The 19,655-nt window shown below is 38.0% G+C and overlaps 1 protein-coding gene across 3 annotated transcripts in view; it reads left to right on the top strand.

The window, feature by feature from the left end:
• Window positions 1-19,655, top strand: part of LOC117405930 (immunoglobulin superfamily member 3-like) — a 100,518-nt gene that overhangs the window by 48,893 nt on the left and 31,970 nt on the right. For all 3 annotated transcript variants that reach the window (XM_059029965.1, XM_034009469.3, XM_034009468.3), the window contains 2 exons: window positions 15,715-16,128; window positions 17,325-17,711. In XM_059029965.1, coding sequence (XP_058885948.1) covers window positions 15,715-16,128; window positions 17,325-17,711 — 801 coding nt within the window. The remainder of the gene's footprint in view (window positions 1-15,714; window positions 16,129-17,324; window positions 17,712-19,655) is intronic.

Here is a 19,655-nt window from a genome sequence, read left to right as displayed (position 1 = left end):
CCCTCTGGGCTCTGGAAGCGGCGGCTCCTCCCCTCTGGGCTCTGGAAGCGGCGGCTCCTCCCCTCTGGGCTCTGGAAGCGGCGGCTCCTCCCCTCTGGGCTCTGGAAGCGGCGGCTCCTCCCCTCTGGGCTCTGGAAGCGACGGCTCCTCCCCTCTGGGCTCTGGAAGCGGCGGCTCCTCCCCTCTGGGCTCTGGAAGCGGCAGCTCCTCCCTTCTGGGCTCTGGAAGCGGCAGCTCCTCCCCACTGGGTTCTGGGGCTGGAGTCTGCGGGGCTCCTCTCGCTTGCTCCCACCTTTGGAACAACAGCTCCAGTTCGGTCGGCTCCCGCACTTGTCTCTTCAGCGGGGCCAACCCCAGCTCTCTCTCCCATCTCTCATTCTGCTCTTTTTGAGCGGCGGTATTTTTATTGATCACCTCGATCAGTTCTTTAAAATCCATTTTCTGGGTCTCTAGGGGCGCCCACACACGCTGCCACCACATGTAACAGATTTGCAACTCACTCGGGTTCGTGCCCCTTTAAAAATACGACCCAGAACAATAAAATGGAGTTTTAAGCGCTGGTGCGCTATTTTTAATAAACACAAAAAATCAAACAAAATACACAAAATAAACACCTAACTCCTCTTGGAGCACTAACTCAACTCTCAGGAACACCCTGACTAACGCGGGACAGCTACGCTGTTTTCCCGTCCTTCCCAAAACCACAAACTTCAACACACAGGTTTGACACCGCACTTACTTTTTCTCTCTGGCTACTCGGAGACAGAGCACCTCTTCTGCCTCCTTCTACTCAGCAGCCCTGAGCAGAAAATCTGCCTCCCTTAAATACCCTGCACCTGGTCCTAATTTACAATTGTTTCCAGGTGCCGGGAATAACTAAGCAATAAAATAATTAACAAAACCAATTAAACAATAAAGCAATACAATCAACCAAAACAAACCCACACATTTTACTGCGGGGATGACTCCAATCCCATCCCCACTGTGTTACAATATATATATATATATATATATATATATATATATATATATATATATATATATATATTGTAAGATAGTGTAGTCTGGGGTGAAAACAGGACTACACCTCCCAGAAGGACATGGGCTGAAAAACCCTAATTTAATTGTTAATTTTTGTTAATTATCCCCTGCACCTGGCTAGCATTGTAAATTAGAGCCAGGTGCAGGGTACTTAAGGAGAGCAGTCAGTCTGCTCAGGGCTGCTGCTGTGTGAAGAGCCCGACTGTGAGTCGTTAAAAGGAAAAAGGTACTGTGTGTGTACGATTCTTGCTGTGGTTTTGTAAGGTCGGGGAAACAGCTTAGCTGTCCCGGGTTAGACAGGGTGTTCCTGTAAGTTAGTTAGCACTCCAGAGTGGAGCTAGGTTTTTGTTTGTATTTGTTTCTTTTTGTGTATGTGTCTAAAAATAAAAGAAAATTAGCGCAACCGCGCTGGAAAAAAGAATTTCAAGTTCCTGTGTTTGGGTCAATTTAAAGGGAAAAGAGCCTGAGACAGCCTGTGTAGCGAGCGTCTCCTTTACAATATATATATATATATATATATATATATATATATATATATATATATATATATATGTGTATATATTAGCATTAGGAAATAAAAAGCAGACAGGATGAGAGAAAATAAACACAGTAAAACCTTGAAAGGCATGGTCGAAGTTAAAACTGCAAACAGGCTCAATTAAGCCAATCCTGGTACAGTGAAGTTGAAAGAGGTTTTTGACACTTTGTGGTTGAAGTTGGTACATAGATATTTAGCCCATAAATCAGTCTTTCTTTAAGACTTTTAAATCTAAAAAAATAGTGTTATACGTCCTCAGATGTTGCTACAACTGTTTAAATAAAGTACCTGTAATTATTATTTTTTTTTTCATAAAACATCCTGACAACTTTTTACACTTTTAATTTCAAAGTCTGTTTCAAAGCTCTTTACAAAATGTCCGCTCTAGTGCACTGGGTTTGAGATCTGCACTCTAAATCACTGGTGCACAAAGGATAGAACATTTCAAATAGATATATAAATGACAGCTAATTAGTCCAAGATCTTACATTTCAAGATCTGAGCTGAGCTGTTGGCGATCACTCTAGGACTTGTAGAACCAGAGAAATGATGTTTGAAGTGGCGAGTGTCTGTGAAACTGCAGTGAACAAAGCCGAAATGGCAGCTTCCATGTATTGGGCGCGAAGTGTAAAAAAAAATAAAAAAAAAATATGGCAAAATAAATATTTATTTTGTGCAAACGCAGATTTATTTTTTCATATTTAGTTGCAGAACGATCATTTTTTTTCAATGTTAAATCGCCAAGTGTAAAAAAAAAAAAAAAAGATTTAAGTTACATGTATTTGTTCACTGATTTATTTGTTAGAAATGTCAGCTAAATCTTGACTCTCCAAATGTAAAAAAAAAAAAAATGTATAGACTTAAGCATTACATTTCCAGATATAATTGTCATACATGTTGAATTTGTGATACGTGTTTTGAACATTTTATAAATTTTATCTGAAAGTACACATTTTAAAAAACGTTTAAGAATGTGTTTAACATGTATGTATTTATCTAAATCTGGACTTTTTGTAAATCTAGGAAAAAAGAAGCGAGTTACAATAAATCCATGAAAAAATACAAAAAAAAAACAGCTGTTAAAATATAAACTTAAGTTCTAATGCTTTAATATGAGTGTCAATCCTTACACTCTCAGTGCTGCTTACTCCAAATGCAACATTGCAGTTGACCCCATGGTGTCGTATAATTTTACCTGGTAAATAATCTGGTTTCAATGAGGCTGCTCTGTCAGGCACATTTGAACTGCTGAAACTACAGCATGTGTTTGCCATTGTTAAGCATTCAGATCACCCTCCATGCCAGCATTGTCCTGGTGAATATATTTAGGAACATATTTAGGATTTTGATTGATTGTTCAGAGCATGTGAGAATTCTTTAATGGCAGTAACAGGCTAAGGCAGCTTTTTCAGTAAATACATTAAGATTGTGTTTCATGTTAGCTTTTATTTAATTTCCGATTTAACAATTTTAATAAATAAAAGCCCATTTCTGCAATTTAAGTGATTTAATTATTATGATTGATTGATTAAAGGTCCTAAATTGCCCGAACATCTTTTGAATTGAACATTGGCTTATTTTGACTGGAGAGAGGATACAAAAAGAGTAAAGTTTTGTTCACTGCGTTCAATGCCTAAAGCAAGTTATCTCTGTCCAGCACTGAATCTAATTTAGAATGCAAAGCCTAAACTTGTGTCAAATCTATTTCAATTAACTGTGGCTAATGTCCCTCGGTGGGCTTCAAGACTTCCACTATAGGAGCATAATTAGTTTATTTCACTATAGTGTACAGTATACTTTGTAGGTCACTTGCCTATTCTTAGGAGAAAGACCCTGACCCAGTTTATATACAGCAGTAAGTATGACGTGTATGTTCAGGAATAGCTGGGTTTTTATTGCAAGAAACACAAATTACAAATGAATCAGCCTCACAAAGCTGTGATTGCAAACTGACTAGTTTTATAACGGCAACATGTGTGGTATATTGTCTCACAAGTAGGTTCCACTGTGAATGTATTGTGTGTATTATTTACCTGTTAATGGAAGTCCCCCATACACACATTTAGTCTTAGCAGTACGCCTTTATCTCACAAGTTTTTTCACATTTCGAAGCAACATTATTTTTCCCCCCGAATTCTTACTGATATAGATCAAAGTGGTCAGGTCTGAATTTGCCAGTAAAGCACCTGTCGGAACTAGACTACAATTGCCTGCTTATCCTAAGCCCCGTGTCTGTATCTCATTAGGACTGATAACAGAAACAAATCATAAAGACGCAGTTAGTTTATTTTTAACATCAGATCAAACAGTTATGCTCCATCTGGCTTATGTACAGTACTTTAGGTACTGTAGATTTAAAGATGTATTGTACCATTATATTTTCCATGTGTTGAATCCGTTTTGAAAAATAAGTGTATAAGGGATACAATTTAAGATTCTAAATAAGACAAAGGAAGGTAAGATTGTTTGCCTATATATATATATATATATACACACACAGTGGTTTGCAGAAGTATTCACCCCCCTGCAAAGTTTTCACATTTTGTTGGCACCTGAGCGTACTCCACAACGCTTTCAAATTAGACTTTACATGTAGAATCTACTCCACATTGATGAAGTTAAAAAATGCATATAGAATATAAATAAGTATAATGTGTGTGTGTATATATATATATATATATATATATATATATATATATAGATAGATAGATAGATAGATAGATAGATAGATAGATAGATAGATAGGCCATTAGTAAATAAGGTCAGTTATCTTAAAACAAGCTGTCAGTGTATTTGTTCAACATGCAATACTAAACTTAACTCATTGACAGCATGTTGGCATGCTGAATGATAATGTACTGTAAGCCATATTGTGGACTGCATGGTACAGCCACAGCATGGAGATTTGATTAGTAGGTTAACATGCACCATGGATTGATGGGGTACCGTATTGGTCACATTTTCCACTGCTGATGGTGAAAAGTTAGACAGGCTTTTTAGAACAACCATTATTTGTTGTACCTACCCTAAGGCAAGTGCTGTAATTTGTACATCATTAGTCTTCCGTGTCACTTTTTATTTGTATTATTAGGTTTCCAAGCCCATGGCTGGGAAGCCTATTGTTGTTTTTAAGATTATTATTATTTTTCTTTCTGCCAACAAAACTTTACAGTTGCACGAAAACTTGAAATTTCACAGTTATAGACGCCAATGGGAACTAATGTCCACAGCTGAATGAACGTGATTGGTCACATGGTACGACAGCCATGTTGGATAACCTAATTAACACAGAAATGTCTTCTTCTCCAAAACCGCTAATCTGATCGAAGCAAAACTTGGCATACGTGATCCAAGCATGGTTTTCTTTAAAGTTTGCACAAATTAAGTTGCTACAGGAAAAAAGCATCCAATTTCAGCATTGCTGTAGTTGCATATAAAATGAACACTGTTGAACAAAAACTCTTGAAACTTCACAGAGTAGTGTCTACAACTGAGTGAATGGCAACCAATTAAAATGCTTAAATTTCACAATAACTCCTTGGAAGCCATAAAGTTGCTTGCAACATCTAGTTATAGTTAGAATTGTCATTGAAATTGAAAGTTTAAATGTCCTTTTAATCCCATCCTCCCATTTTTAAAAGCTACAGTATAACTGAAATTCATCTTCAGAAAGTTCAATGCTTCAATTTCTCAAAAACGCCTGCCTGATATTTTTGTATATCTTTTTGGCCTAAAGGGAAATAACATCAAAGTAAATGCCACAATATGATGTTCTCTATCTGTAGAAAAGATGTTCTGTATCTCAATTCCCATATTATTCTCATAGTGGCAGGATCTCTTTCTCAATTTTCAATTTGTTTTTATTTTCTTATTGGTTTTATTTTTGATTCCAATGTGCATTTTTTATTCCAATAGTATGGCTGGGATGGATTTTACCAGTCTAAGAAAATTGAAATGAAAGCCACAGTCTTGCATGGATTGACTGCAGCTGTAGATTATTCCATCTCAGATTTCTCTATTACTTTGTAATAGCATGGATTGTCAGGCTGAGATTTATTGCAAGCTCATCCACAGACCGTGTTTGTTGGCTCAAGCTGAGATGACCTAAATGTCATGCTGATTTAAGAGTATATAAAGTATGGTTATTGTGATAATGTGGTATGAACAAGTAAAGAAAGTCTAAACTTTGATCCTAGGCTCTAATTTCTATCCCAAATAACTGAATCTGATTCTGAAAGGTTGTGTACGTGAGAGCCACAGATTTCACTAATAATTCCACTGACTTTCAGAAAAGCAAAGAATGCACTCATTGTATTAGTTTAGAAACTGTTGCATTTAAACTTAAATCAGAATGTTTTTCATTAAAAACTCTCTCTCTCTCTCTCTCTCTCTCTCTCTCTCTCTCTCTCTCTCTCTCTCTCTCTCTCTCTCTCTCTCTCTCTCTCTCTCTCTCTCTCTCTCTCTCTCTCTCTCTCTCTCTCTCTCTCTCTCTCTCTCTCTCTCTCTCTCTCTATATATATATATATATATATATATATATATATATATATATATATATATATATATATATATATAAAATCAGGCAATGATATGAAGGGAGTGAATGTGGATTGCTTTTTGTTTGTTTGTTTTTATAAGAATGGCAAATTTAATGTTAAAGAAATTCTCCACAGATTTCAGATGAACTGCTTCTTCAGTTTCCAGATATTCAGCAGACCGTTTTCTAACTGTCAAAACAAAAACTGACCACATCACCAATCATGATTTAGTCTCACAGACTTCCTGCGCATTAACATTGATTTTAAGAACATGCTTTTATACTAAGGCTGCTGGTAAATGGCTCCAGTCTTCTGCTTTGTTTGTATCTGACTTCACCTTGTGGCCTTCTCATGCAGGGTTCCTGTTCCACCATTCTAGCAGTAACTTTCAGTCAGTAATCAGTGATATAGAAACAATAAGCACTCATGTGTGAAAATGTTAGACCACTTTGTGCTTTAATGAGGCATCTTAAGCCCGATTTGTACGGGACTAAAAATCACCACATAAACAGGGGGTGTACGAATTTTTACAGACATCGGTGAAATATAGTCCTGTGTGAACCCTCCATTTCTTTTTTATCCCAGCTAATTCTCAGAGGTGCTCCAATATTTTTTTTACATTTAGACCAGAAGCATTGTGGTCTAAAAAAAAAACTAGAAGCAAAAAAATAAACAAACGCCAGAGCCAAAAGATTCTGATTTCAAATCTCTTTTCAGACAGCAGCTTACTAAGACTTCACAGAGCACTTGAACTTGAATCCCTCCTTTAAGTGTGGGGGCCACACCAATACATGTATTGCATCTCAGCTGGGCTATCTTTGTAAATAAATAAAAATAAATAAATTACATACATTTACTGCATGGCTTTGAATGGTATTCCTTTTGTCCATAGCTTAACCTACATTTCAGATTTCTTTGGTTCATAAACAAAGATTGGCAATCGAGAATCCATTACAAAGGCACTGGGATTTGCACTGCACATTCCAATAAAGCCATCCTGCATTGAGTATCCCAATTTGCTTTGTGACCGTTCCGTTTTCTGACTCGTACTGCAAGTGTTTCCCATATTGCCTTCATAGCCAGGCTTTCACATTTCTACAGTTCATTGAGGATGCTTAATAATTTTAAAACCTAATGGCTTCCCTTTCCAGCCAAATGCCTAAGCATAAGTGCAACAGGAACATGAAGGGCTAAGTAGCTGCTTAGTATATGTAGAGAAGTAACCCCAACCCCCACTTTCCCCAGCTGAACACCAAGTATTGCTCCTTAAAGGGGATGGAGGAGCTTGCTAAACTTAACCATAGTTTAATTGTTATATTCCATAGCTTTGAGCCCATGCAATAGGAAAGGTACATTTCTAGGTAACCCAGAATTTAATTAACCAAAAATGCACAGCACTTCTGCAAAAAAGAACTATGCAGTTTGTCAGTCAGATCCACAGAATTTATTTTGCAGAATGTGATTTTTATTTTTCAGTTTGTTCTTGCAGTTGAAATATGGTGTAAGGGGGGGTGTAAGAGTAGATAAAGTTCTGTTTTTCTTTTTAGTCTCTATGCGTGTTTTTTTTAGAGTGCTTCAATAAATACACTAATAACCTTGAAGGGTGGTGTGGTGGATAATGAATTCATCCACATCTTGTTTTTTTTTCTTCTATAGTGCAACTGACTTGCCATGAATTTGACCTTGCATAGAATGGGCCTTTGGATTCTTATTTGGTTCAGTGACTGTGGCTGTTCTTTCATTAACCTTCCTGAAAATGTTATTAACCAGGCAAACACAAAAGCACAGTAACAAAAAAACAAAATAAAAAAATAATTCTGAAGAATGTGTCTGACTGAACAGCATGACTTTGTTGTTAGAGCCTGTATATGTTCTGAGAGATTATAAAATTGACTTCTTGTACAAAGACCACATTCTCCACAGATCTGACCCCAGTAATCTGGTTGAGAAAGGCAAAGCAAAAATAATGAAAACATAAAATACAAGGCCAGGCTTGGATTGAATATTGGGTCATGAAAGTCAGGAACATTGAAGCAGAGTTTACTATTCAGAGCGCCCAGGCATCTTTAATTATGTGGCTCCACAGTCTGTCACAAGAGCATTTAGTAGTTTAATAGACACCACAGTAATTCCTGCTGTGTGATATTTTACAGTTTAAATGATCAGAGCAAGATTAAACTGAACATACCTGCTTACTGATAAGCAGCTCTGTTCAGCAGTCATGACAGGTGCTTAATGAATTAAAATGTCCTGGGCAGCCCCAAATATCGAATATTTAACATTGAAAAAGAACATTAAAAATGCGTCTCATATCTTCATTGATCCAACACAGCGGATCAGTTAAGAACACAGGGTTTAAGGCAGCAGTGTGGAGTAGTGGTTAGGGCTCTGGACTCTTGACCGGAGGGTTGTGGGTTCAATCCCCAGTGGGGGACACTGCTGTTGTACCCTTGAGCAAGGTACTTTACCTAGATTGCTCCAGTAAAAACCCAACTGTATAAATGGGTAATTGTATGTAAAAATAATGTGTTATCTTGTAACAATTGTAAGTCGCCCTGGATAAGGGCGTCTGCTAAGAAATAAATAATAATAATAATAATAATAATAAAAATAAAGTGTAGTTTTAATTTAAAACTGCATCACGCAGACAAGTCACTGTTGGAGATGCAGGACTTGCTGCTGTATCAATATAAAGGGACATATTTTTGTCAAATATTATTCTTAATAATAATAATAATAATAATAATTCAGAAGGTTAATCAGTCTTGCATCTTGTATGCCAGGCAAAACCTCTAAAACAAATGCTCCCACAACCCATAACACATACAAACTTAGCCTTCCCATGTTGGGTGCTTGGTATTCCCAAGCAAAAGAGTTAATAGTAGCTGACTTTAAAGGAGATTTAAAAGCATTGAATTATGTTTTAGGTTTGATTAGCAAATGTAGCAGCCATAGTTATTTTAATATGGAAATGGACTGACTAATCCATTAAATCTCATTAGCAATGCCCTAAATTCAGGGGAGAAAAAAAGATCTAATCCAGGTATTTCTTCCCTTGCTTTTTACACATTACTGGTATGCTAAAAAACTTTATCTGTAATGCTGAACACTGTACAAAATGCCTGCCTGGAAGGTATTGCAAGTAGCCATGCCTGAATTACTGTAAATGACAGTGTCTCCAAACTACTAGTAGACAAGTCCGTGCACTCCTTCATATTATTAGCATGTGCGTTTCTTAGCCTGTGTGCAAGCATTTAACATTGACATGCTGACATTCAGATGCTCCGACTTGTCTCCCAGTGTTTATGATTTGAACCACTAAGGCCAAGGTTGAGACCACCAAACTCCTTTTCAGTTCTGACTTTCCAACATGACTAGAACCCAGGCTTCCAAACATAGGTAAGTGTAGAAACCCATTTCCACAACTTCCATGCCCCAAACTTGGCATGTCTGATATAAAACAATAACAACCTTCAGTTGAGCTAACGATCCTAGTTTCCCTTAGCTGGCTGAGCACTGAGGGCCATTGTGCTTCCACATACAGAACCACAATCCTCATGCCATCTGTCTTCTATAACTTCATAACAACAAATTGTCAACATTCCCAAACAGGATGTCACTGGCAAAGTTTCAAAAAGTATTAGAGTATTACATTTTTAATATATATATATATATATATATATATATATATATATATATATATATATATAATATACAGTATGCATAATTCAGATGTGTATTAATGTACACTGTTAAGAACAATATAAATATTGCATATGGGTGTATCGGATTAAGAATTTTTATTTTATTTTTTGTTTTACTGGTACATTGTATTGCATGTGGTTAGTTAGCTACCATTTACTTTAACTGCATAGTGGGGAGGAGCAAGGGTACCATGAAACAGTTTATCCTCCTTGAGTTGTTCTGTGATGCCAAATTCCAATAATAAAAAGCAGTGCAGTGTGCTGGTTCTAGTTCGGTTCTAGTTTTCAAGAAAGTATGAGGTGTACATTATATAAACGATGTAACCCTAGGCAGCTAAGTCGTGCATGTAATACATGGGGGGGCAGGTTATATTACCAACATTACTGTACTGGAGATACCCACTCCTGCTCAGTAGTGTGCAATTATCTCAAGCTCATTTTTTATTTATTTTTTCATCTCTCAGCACACCACCTAAGAATGCCCTCCTACCCTTTCCTCTTTAACTTTGTAGTCTGACTGCATTGCTAGGTTAAGATCAGACAGTCTAGCCAGTTATTGAAGTGGTGGCTGCCAGCTGAGGAACTGTAGATGAAGGCATAAGCCACTGAAGCAAAAACTGAAGCCATTAAAAATCAAACCGGTGGCCAGATTGGTGCTGAGTGACGTTTCTAATCAATTGCAAAACCCACTTTGCAGGGAAAATAAGGGATTGCACAAATCTATTATATAAGGGGGGTGGGGGGACAGACAGGTAACCTGTTGTAGTGTCTGCAATACTCGCTTCAAAGCTAATGCATTTATTCACAGCTAACCTAGATTTATTTATTTATTTATTTATTTATTTATGTAAACTGTTTATCGGTACAATACACTTCCCATCAAGGAGCCAACAGAGCTTCTCACATTTCTGACAGTCTGAATCGATCAGTACAGCAGGATAGACATGGCAATAAATAAAGGGTAAATTGAACCGTGAGTCACAGGGTCCAAAGCCTGTGCACTAGCCTGGGATGGGAAGGAAAGATGGGGGAAGTATAAGGACTATGTAGCTATTAAGCTGGGAATTGGGAAGACGGGACTAGGATACTGTAATGGAGAATGACATACTGTATACAGACATTCCTGCATATAGACATACAGTACCTGCTCTTCCCAAAAAAACCTAAATCTGTTATCCACAATATTCCCTAAACTACTTACGTGTGCCAGGTGGAGGCTGAGGGCTAACATAAGCATCTTCACCACTGTCCTGCCACTGTTGAAAATGATTGATCCCCTTGAAAGAGTCATCAACACTCAATACTGCTACATTTAAAAATACCAATCTTGTGCCTCCTCCACAAATCCTCCTACGGTACAGAATGAGTCCCAAGGCATGACAGGTTAACCCAGCTTCTTGGGGGATCTTAAAGTGTAAAAGAGAATATTCTTTCATCCTTTACTCCTACAGGTAACCACCATGGAGCCTTCAGGTGTCTCTAAGGGTGGAACTGCAGGAAGGCTGTGTACTGTCTTGTTGCAGATGTTTGATTTATTTTGATTTATTGTTCATTCATTTATTTTATGTCATTAGATTGAAACAACGCTGTCATTTTTACACTTCTGTGCCATTTCTCCAACTGTTCCCAAGTCAGCGGATTAAGACACGGACCATTCTCCCAAATGTTTCTCAATAAATTGTCTTGTACTTCAGACAGCTTCCCAGCTGTGGCGTAACAGCTTTTCCACCTCAGCTTTGGATCCTCCTGGGTATCCTGCTTTTATTCTGTAATGTTTCAGCACATGGCTACTATCCTTTTCAAGGCTTCATTAACCTACTGTGTAATACAATTTTGATAAGAGCCCTATACTCCAAACATTTTTTACCAAGATTGTACAAATCTATGTTCATTTTAGAAAATGTTTTTGTGAAATTCAACTGGCATTTTTAAAAAATACTGTAGTAGTAAAACAAAGACTCAAGAAAAACCCTAACTAAGATTTAGCCCTTCTCAGAATTGATACTATAGACCCCTGGCCTTCTCTAGACGTTTTGGATTGTATAGAATTGGATAAACTTGAACCTTTCCGGTACTGCGTGGTTTTTAAGCAGACTCACTGCATGTGCACTGCAAAAATTTGACTTTGAGAATATGTTCCTCTGTAGACATGCTGTGAGCTTCTGTACCTCATTTGAATCTGGCCATCGGGAGGGCTCAGAGCCCTCAATTAAAGCCAGAGGTGATGGTTGAACTGCAAGCTGGTCCAGCATTTTATATCTTGTGATTTTCTGAAAATGTACTGCTCTTTGACAGGCCCTCAATTAAATACAAAAGTAATTCGCTATGAAGTCTGTCAATCAAGATATATTCATACTTCATTCATACTGTGCTTTAGATAAAAGAAAGACACTGTTCTTGTGAAGTCTTAAGGAGAATGTACATACAATAAATCCAGATATCCCTGGCTACTTTTTACAGCAAGATGTAGGTTACAATAATGATGTCTCAACCTCATTGTGATTCAAAATTGCATTTCCACTCTTAGCCACCTGGAAGAATGGAACAAAAATGGAAAGCACAGATTTACTACCAATATAACAGATTACAATTAAGATCAGATGAACCATTGATGTTTTCTCATTGATTTTAAGAGCAAATTTTATTTTTATTTTACTACTACCTATGTAGAAACTAGTGAGCGGAATTAATAAGCAAAAAAAAAGATAAATAGGAGACATGAATAAATAAATATGCACACAATGGCCACTAGAGTAATCGCAGAATCAATCATCTCGTCCTAGTCACCATGGTCATTTTAATTTGGATTTGGAGAGACCAATAAACAAGTATGCAGCCTGACTATCCACAGATGGAAGGTAAATGTCTTCTAAGCAAAGCTCCACTGTATGGTGATTGTGGTTATCTGCAGGCTCCCATAGTCCTTGTTTGAAAAGCAGGCAGGTGTTAACATCAGTGTTAAACCAGTGAAAGCATTGTTTTTGACCCATGACCCCATGTGGGCCGATAAAGCCCTTTCCACAGAACAGCTGCTTTAGCCTTCTGTTGCCACATGGCTGATGAACAGAGACAGGACAGGAACAGAGATGGATAAAAAAGCTCTGCCATAAGTGCATCCCACAGAGCTGATCTGGGAGTAGCACTGTAGAGTCAAACCCCTGCAGACTCAAACTGGTGTTCATAATACATGAGAATGCAGGGCATCTCTTCCATCCTTCAGGGTGACATTGTTGAGGAAGAAAAATCAATATTGGTTACTGGAGCACCTATTTACTCATTGGTAACAAATCAAACAAAAAACATTTTTGTTGAGATTACAGAATCTGATAGAAAGAGACTTCCTGCTTACATCTACTGTATTAAAAGCTTGAGAGGGCACCTCACAGTCACGGCTCTGTCACAGGCAGGGGGGCAGGCATTGCTGAAGGAGAGATTGCACTCACTGTAGTATAGTGTCTGCTTTACTGGCCCTATTAGTTGCTACAGGAAATGAGCTGCTTGCTGTGGGTCAGTATTGCCCACTGGCAGACCGTGATGCTTGAGGATGAGCCTAAAGATATAGGTCATTTTAAAGTAATGTGTCCACCATTTTACTGAACTTGCTACAAAACCAAATCTCTCATTCAGTGGAACATTTTACCCGTCTGCTTTGCGGCTGTCAGTCCTGAGTGTAAACTTGGTAATACAAGAAATCAGTTAGTTTTGTGAAAATTGCTACACATTCATTGTGGAGTGTAAAGGACTGACAACTGGGAGCAGGGAGATTATTTAAAAATTAAAATCTGCCCACCTAAATGTAAAACTAAATACACGTTGTGTATCAATGTAAATTACTACATTTTAAAAACGGATTGTATTTGTTTAATAGGCAAGTACCTTTAAAAATGCTTATGTCCTTGTCAAGGTTTTATTGATTTAACCAGGTCAAGCGTCTAACTGTCTAATAGATGCATATAACAGTACTGCATGTCATTTGATTTCCAAGGCTTTCCTAGACTTATTCAATTAGGAACACCAATTGAAGCATAACAGAGTCTTGCTCTGTGGTTTGTAGTTTGTGGTAATGATGTTATTGTCCAGCTGTATACTTAGTAGGGATGTCAGCCTTTTCTCTCTACAATATAATTACACCCACTTTTGCAGATGCTGCATTAAAACACCTGTATGGTCTGTTTTTCCCTTCCTGTTTCTTTAAAATGAAACAGCAGTCCTCACTGTCTAGGGTGTGTGATGGGCAGGGGACCCCAAACATTTTTTACCCAACGCCCACCTGTTCAGCTGCATTTGGCACTGCGGCCCACTGTTTAAACCTGTAACATTATAAATAAACCTAATCTAAACTGTCTTTTATTCATTTGAATAAATATTGTGAAAGATGGAAATCACATAGAATATGCACTGAATGAAAATATTTTTTGAAACACTTTAATTTTAGTAAATAAAATAATTTGCAAAAACTAAACAGACGTTTTTATCAAACCTTTAAATTAGGTACCTTTGTATAATTGAACATTTTAGAAATGCAGTTGTTTTTCTTGGTCATCAAACAAGAAAGAAGTACATGTCTCTTATTATTCCCATTCATAAAAACCTGAAAAGGAATCACTTTTTAGTTAATATTGAAACATACATCAAAGTACTCAATATTTTAAATGTTAATAGCTAATTAGTCACAAAAACGTATTCACCATAGGCGTCAATTGAATTTTTAAATGAATGTTATCAAGTACAAAAGTTAATATGAAAACATTTCTACAAAAGAAAAAAAAAACATTCCAGCACCTCAATACTGAGCCCACGGTACACATGCATTCAAACTCCTGTAGCTGCCTTTTTTTGTTCTTTTATACTTTGCAAAACATATTCTTTGGTAGCGGATTAGACATATTGTAATTGTATTAATACTGAACACACTTCTTACATCTGCCAGCAAAGCGATCACATGACCTTAACATTGCCCTATTGTCAGAGCTCTCACTTTACATCCCGCCTACAGGTAGGCAATCTGTTAGCTCTGATTTGTGAATTCCTGCTTTGATTGACAGTCCACCAATACTCCCTTGCTACACTTTATTTTTCTATAGTTACAGCTGCTGCCGGCGTCTACTTTTCGCTATTAATAGAAAAAATTACATAGAATGCCATTGCTCCCGCGGCCCACCAGGATGTGTTGCGGCCCACAGTTTGGTAACCCCTGTTCTAGGGTGTTTTAGGAATTGGTCCATGTCTGCATTTCTGGGAAACAGAAGATACAAATGAACAAGTGGCGTGAGGTCAGACCTGATAACAGCCCTAAGGGAGAATAGAGTGCTGGAGTGATGAAGTCTGAGTCTGAGTCACAGGTGACTTTGTTTCCAAAACCACTGGCTTCTTGTTTTATTATCACAGATCTGCTGGCAGAAGTAAATCTGGATAAAGTTCCCTGACTAACTAAAGGAACGTAGTCTGAAACTGGTCATTTCCTGTTTTTAAACTGTGTTGAATCATGCTATCTCAGTATACTGATAAATATATATTATACAGTAGCTAGGCCCACATCCTCTTGAAAAAACAAGAGGACTTACTGACTTACTCTCAACCATATTCTCAAGCCGTTTTTTGTATCACTTTGATAAAAAAAAAAAAAAAAAATTGGCACAGAAATGTTAAAAATGGGAAAATCTATTGTAATGTTTATATTGCTTGACTTTTCAGCCATCGTAGCACAAAATTAAGCATGATGACCCCCCCCCCCTCCAATCTTCCGTTTGTAATTTATACTCTTCATTCTCAGACCCTGCACTTTCAAAATAAACTCTTTGAAAACAATCATCATATATTGGTATTGACCATCGCCTCTGCTTCAGCAGGGTTAAATATATTTGTAATGAATAATAACCCTTTTGTCTTGCAGTTATACCAGACACTCTGAGTGTGTCCTCGGCTGGCCAGACTCTCAGCAAAGTGGAGGGGGACCCTCTGAGTCTTACCTGCGAGGTTTCAAAGCAAACTTCCCAGCACAGCCACCTCTCTGTGGGCTGGTTCCTGCACACAGCCGGCCAGACAGCTGCCCAGGAGATCATCACTCTCTCCAGGGACTTTGTGCTTCGCCCGGGGGGAACCTATAGGCAGCGGTACTCCTCGGGGGACGTGCGGCTCGACAAGACTGGCAGCACCTCCTACAAGCTGACTGTCTACATGCTGCAGCCCTCCGACCAGGGCGAGATCTACTGCGAGGCCACCGAGTGGATTCAGGACCCTGACAGGTCGTGGTTCGCCATGACCAAGAAACAGGCTGACAAGAATGTGGTTAACATACAGGCCACAGGTACTGAAGGGCTTTTTTTGGGGGGGGCGGGTATTAGAGTAAGTGAAAAACTATGCAAAACTATAGTTTGCCAGAGAAATGGCACAAGTTGGTTATGCCTTTTTTTATAGTATATTTGCCCATTTTGAATTAGTAATTTGTAGTTTTAACTGATGTCTGGTATTAGAAACTTGAAACCCTCACTGTTGCATTCAAGACACCCTCCCTCGACACCTACTCCCACTCAATTTTCCATTCCAATAGACCAGAGCTACATTTGCAGTGCTGGAGAGATGTTTTTTGATATTAAAACCATAATTTGTAGACCCATATTCATTTCCACTGACTATACAAATGCAGCATACAGTATTTGTTTTCAGTATGCGGTATACTATGAAATGAAAACACTAAAATAAATACATTATTACAAATATATTACAAATATTGCTTGTTGTTTTATTTGTGTTATGAGTTTTAAAGTTGTGTATTGTAAAATATAGAGTATTGTATGCCAATTAAATAGCTATTGTTTAAATAGCTTATCACCGGTGAACATAGACCTTTTTTTTTATTATGCATATATTTCAATGGAACATTCAGCCCCCTTGTTTTATAGATCTAAACCTAATAGATCAGTTACAGGCCGTACTTATGAAATAAACATTATTCACAGGGGCAATGAAATACTTGAAGGCTGTAGCTTGCCTTTTGAAAGGTTTATGCTGAAATAGTTCAGAAACTAACCACAGTAAAAAAAAATATTATTTTATTACTAAATAACTCTTTTATATATGTATATTAATGAGGATTTTTTAGATTAATTGTATTTTATTTTATTTGTGATTTGCTGAAAATGGTTGATGTCGTAAGACGTACGTGTATGTTTTTGCTGCCTACCTGCCTGCCAATCAAGTTAAGTGGTTTCTTGCACATTATGTATGATGAAGCAGTCTCAACATGATTAAAGGCATCTATAAACATTTAAGTCATCAGCCTGTAACCCGTGGAATTAATAAGAAAGAAGGCTGTGCTCTAAACAGTACGTAATTTAATGTTCCCTTTTTAAACAACTAGGGCAAAAGTTTGCTTACTTGACCTAGTTTCCTGTCATTTTACCTCGCATGATGGACCTAATGAGTAGGGTACAGAAGTTTTGAAATGGTAATCTAAGATCGCTGTCATTGAAGTCGTTATTTTCTTTCTTTTTTTTGTTTAAGACAAGGAATTCAACATCCAGATTAACACAGAGAGACGGGCCTACACGGCTGGAGAGCCTGCAGAGCTCAGGTGCATCATTGATGCTCAGAGCATCCCTGAACGCTACTTCTCTGTGTCCTGGGTGTTCAGCAGCACCCAGGTGGCTGTCATGGGCCCCAATGCCGTGCCTGTCCTGAACGGGGACTACGCCCTGAGGGAGGGGGCCGGCAAGCTGACCTTCCGCAAGGAGAGTGATGCCATCTACCTACTGAAGATCCACCAGCTGCGCCAGGAGGACACTGGGAAGTACATCTGCCGAGTCACAGAGAGAGAGAAAACTGCGACTGGAGACTTCATTGACAAAAACAAGAGGTCCAGGAATGTTCAAATCTCCATTCAGCCACTGAGTAAGACATTGTATTTGTGTGTGTGTGTGTACAGCTATGGCCACAGGATTTGCATCACATAGAATTTTAGGATTGAGAACTTAATTAAAAAAAAAAAAAAATAATAATAATAATAATAATAAAAAAAGGAAGGCCTCGAAATGACACACAGATAGTTAAGGTTTCAGGTGAAGGGGGGTAACCGAAGTTTATTTACAACCAAACAAAAAAAAAAATACTGGTTCAAATTAAATGGGTACTGCCCCTTTTAAATACAGACGACTATTTACACAGGTCCCAGGTGGAACCGCATGTATGTGCAAAATTATTTGAACCGAGTTCTGGTCGGTGGCAGGATGCAGGATCCTTGCTGCCCAAAGGTATTTAATAATAATAATACATTTTTTTTATAGAGCACTTTTCTCAGACCCAAAGCACGGTACAAGAACAACAATACAAACATACAATGTACAATGGTACATGTAAAATACCAGTTCAATAAAAACAAATCAAAAGTTAAAATAAATCAGCAAAAGCTATCTTAAAAAGGCTTTAAGCGAGATTTAAAATGTCCACAGACTCAGAATCTCGAATAGATCTGGGCAGCATGTTCCATAGTCACTGGGCAGCACTACAAAAAGCTTGGTCTACCCTAGTACGGAGCCTAGTCCTAGGTTGAATAAGACATCCGGCATCCACGGATCTTAAATTGCGCGCTGGAATGTACTCTTGCAATAGATCTATCAAAAACGGGGGCAGCACCATTTAAGCAACATGTACCTGCTTAGGCTACAGGAGATAAAAACAAAAAAGTTTGCTTCATCAGTCAAGACATACATGGCTGTGCTTCCCCGGTCCCAGGAACACTGCCCCGACCGATGGAGAGGCTGCTCCTTTTGTACACCTGGACACCATTACCTGGGCATAGAACCAGATGCACCTCGTTCCCCTCTACCAGCCTCCTAACAGGCCTCCTGCGGAATGTTAACCCTATAGTTGCCAGAGCCTGCTGGATGGACAGGTTCTACCTGTTCCCACTGCTGGTGGAAGGTGAACTTTACAGTGCAGGAATTACATCTACCCAGTCACAGAACATAATATCGCAAAAGTCTACCGGAAGCCATAATAGTAGTACAGTATTTAATGTTCAATTTTGAAAAATGTCACATTTTTAAATTTGCCAGTTTTCCATTAAGTATATGGAAAACTACAAAGCGGTATGTAATTCAATATGTTAACGTAACATTATTCAGGGGATTTCATTCGACTTAAAATGTGTTAATTCTATACGGTGATGCAAAACCTTTGGCCATAGCTGTATGTGTTGTTTTTTTGTTTTTTTTTACTCTAAACAGCATGATTTATTCAGCAGCTGTTTGTCAACTGGGTCTAAATTTCCCTTACTAGTTGAATCTAAGGCACAATGCTCTTTTGACTTAAAGAAGTAAATCTCAGCACCAATTATATTTTTTCTCACCAGGAGGCTAAACAAATCCATGTACTAAAGTAAAAGGAACAGAATAAGGTTTAGCTCACCTTATTAACATAAATAATCAATACAATGTCTTGCTTTGCTGAAGAGTTTCAGCATTATTATATATTTTTAGTTTTTTACTAGGTTAGAAAAACAATTGTTTTTCATGCCAATAGAATCATGCCAATAGAATCCCACCTGTTTTAAGTTTGGTTGTGGTGTGCTAGGGGATGCGCTTTTGCTACAAATTTTACCCTGTGGGTAAGATGAGGTCATGGACAGTTATATGGCAAAAGGTTAAAACCAAGATTCACATCCATTCAGAAATGATAGGGGCAAGCTTGAACTAGCTTCAGAATCTGTCCCGTTGTCTCCTTTGCACAAGTTAAAGTTAATGGACTCCGTATGGGCAAAGATACAGGTGCTCTATCATCCTCCTCACTGCATGAACAGGGCCTCTGCAGAAAGTGAGTGAACATAATACTGAGGAA

The sequence above is a fragment of the Acipenser ruthenus genome, chromosome 9 (genome assembly GCF_902713425.1).
Source record: "Acipenser ruthenus chromosome 9, fAciRut3.2 maternal haplotype, whole genome shotgun sequence".
Classification (NCBI taxonomy): domain Eukaryota; kingdom Metazoa; phylum Chordata; class Actinopteri; order Acipenseriformes; family Acipenseridae; genus Acipenser; species Acipenser ruthenus.
The sequence above is the reverse complement of the archived record's forward strand: the minus strand, read 5'-3'. Positions and strand labels throughout refer to the sequence as shown.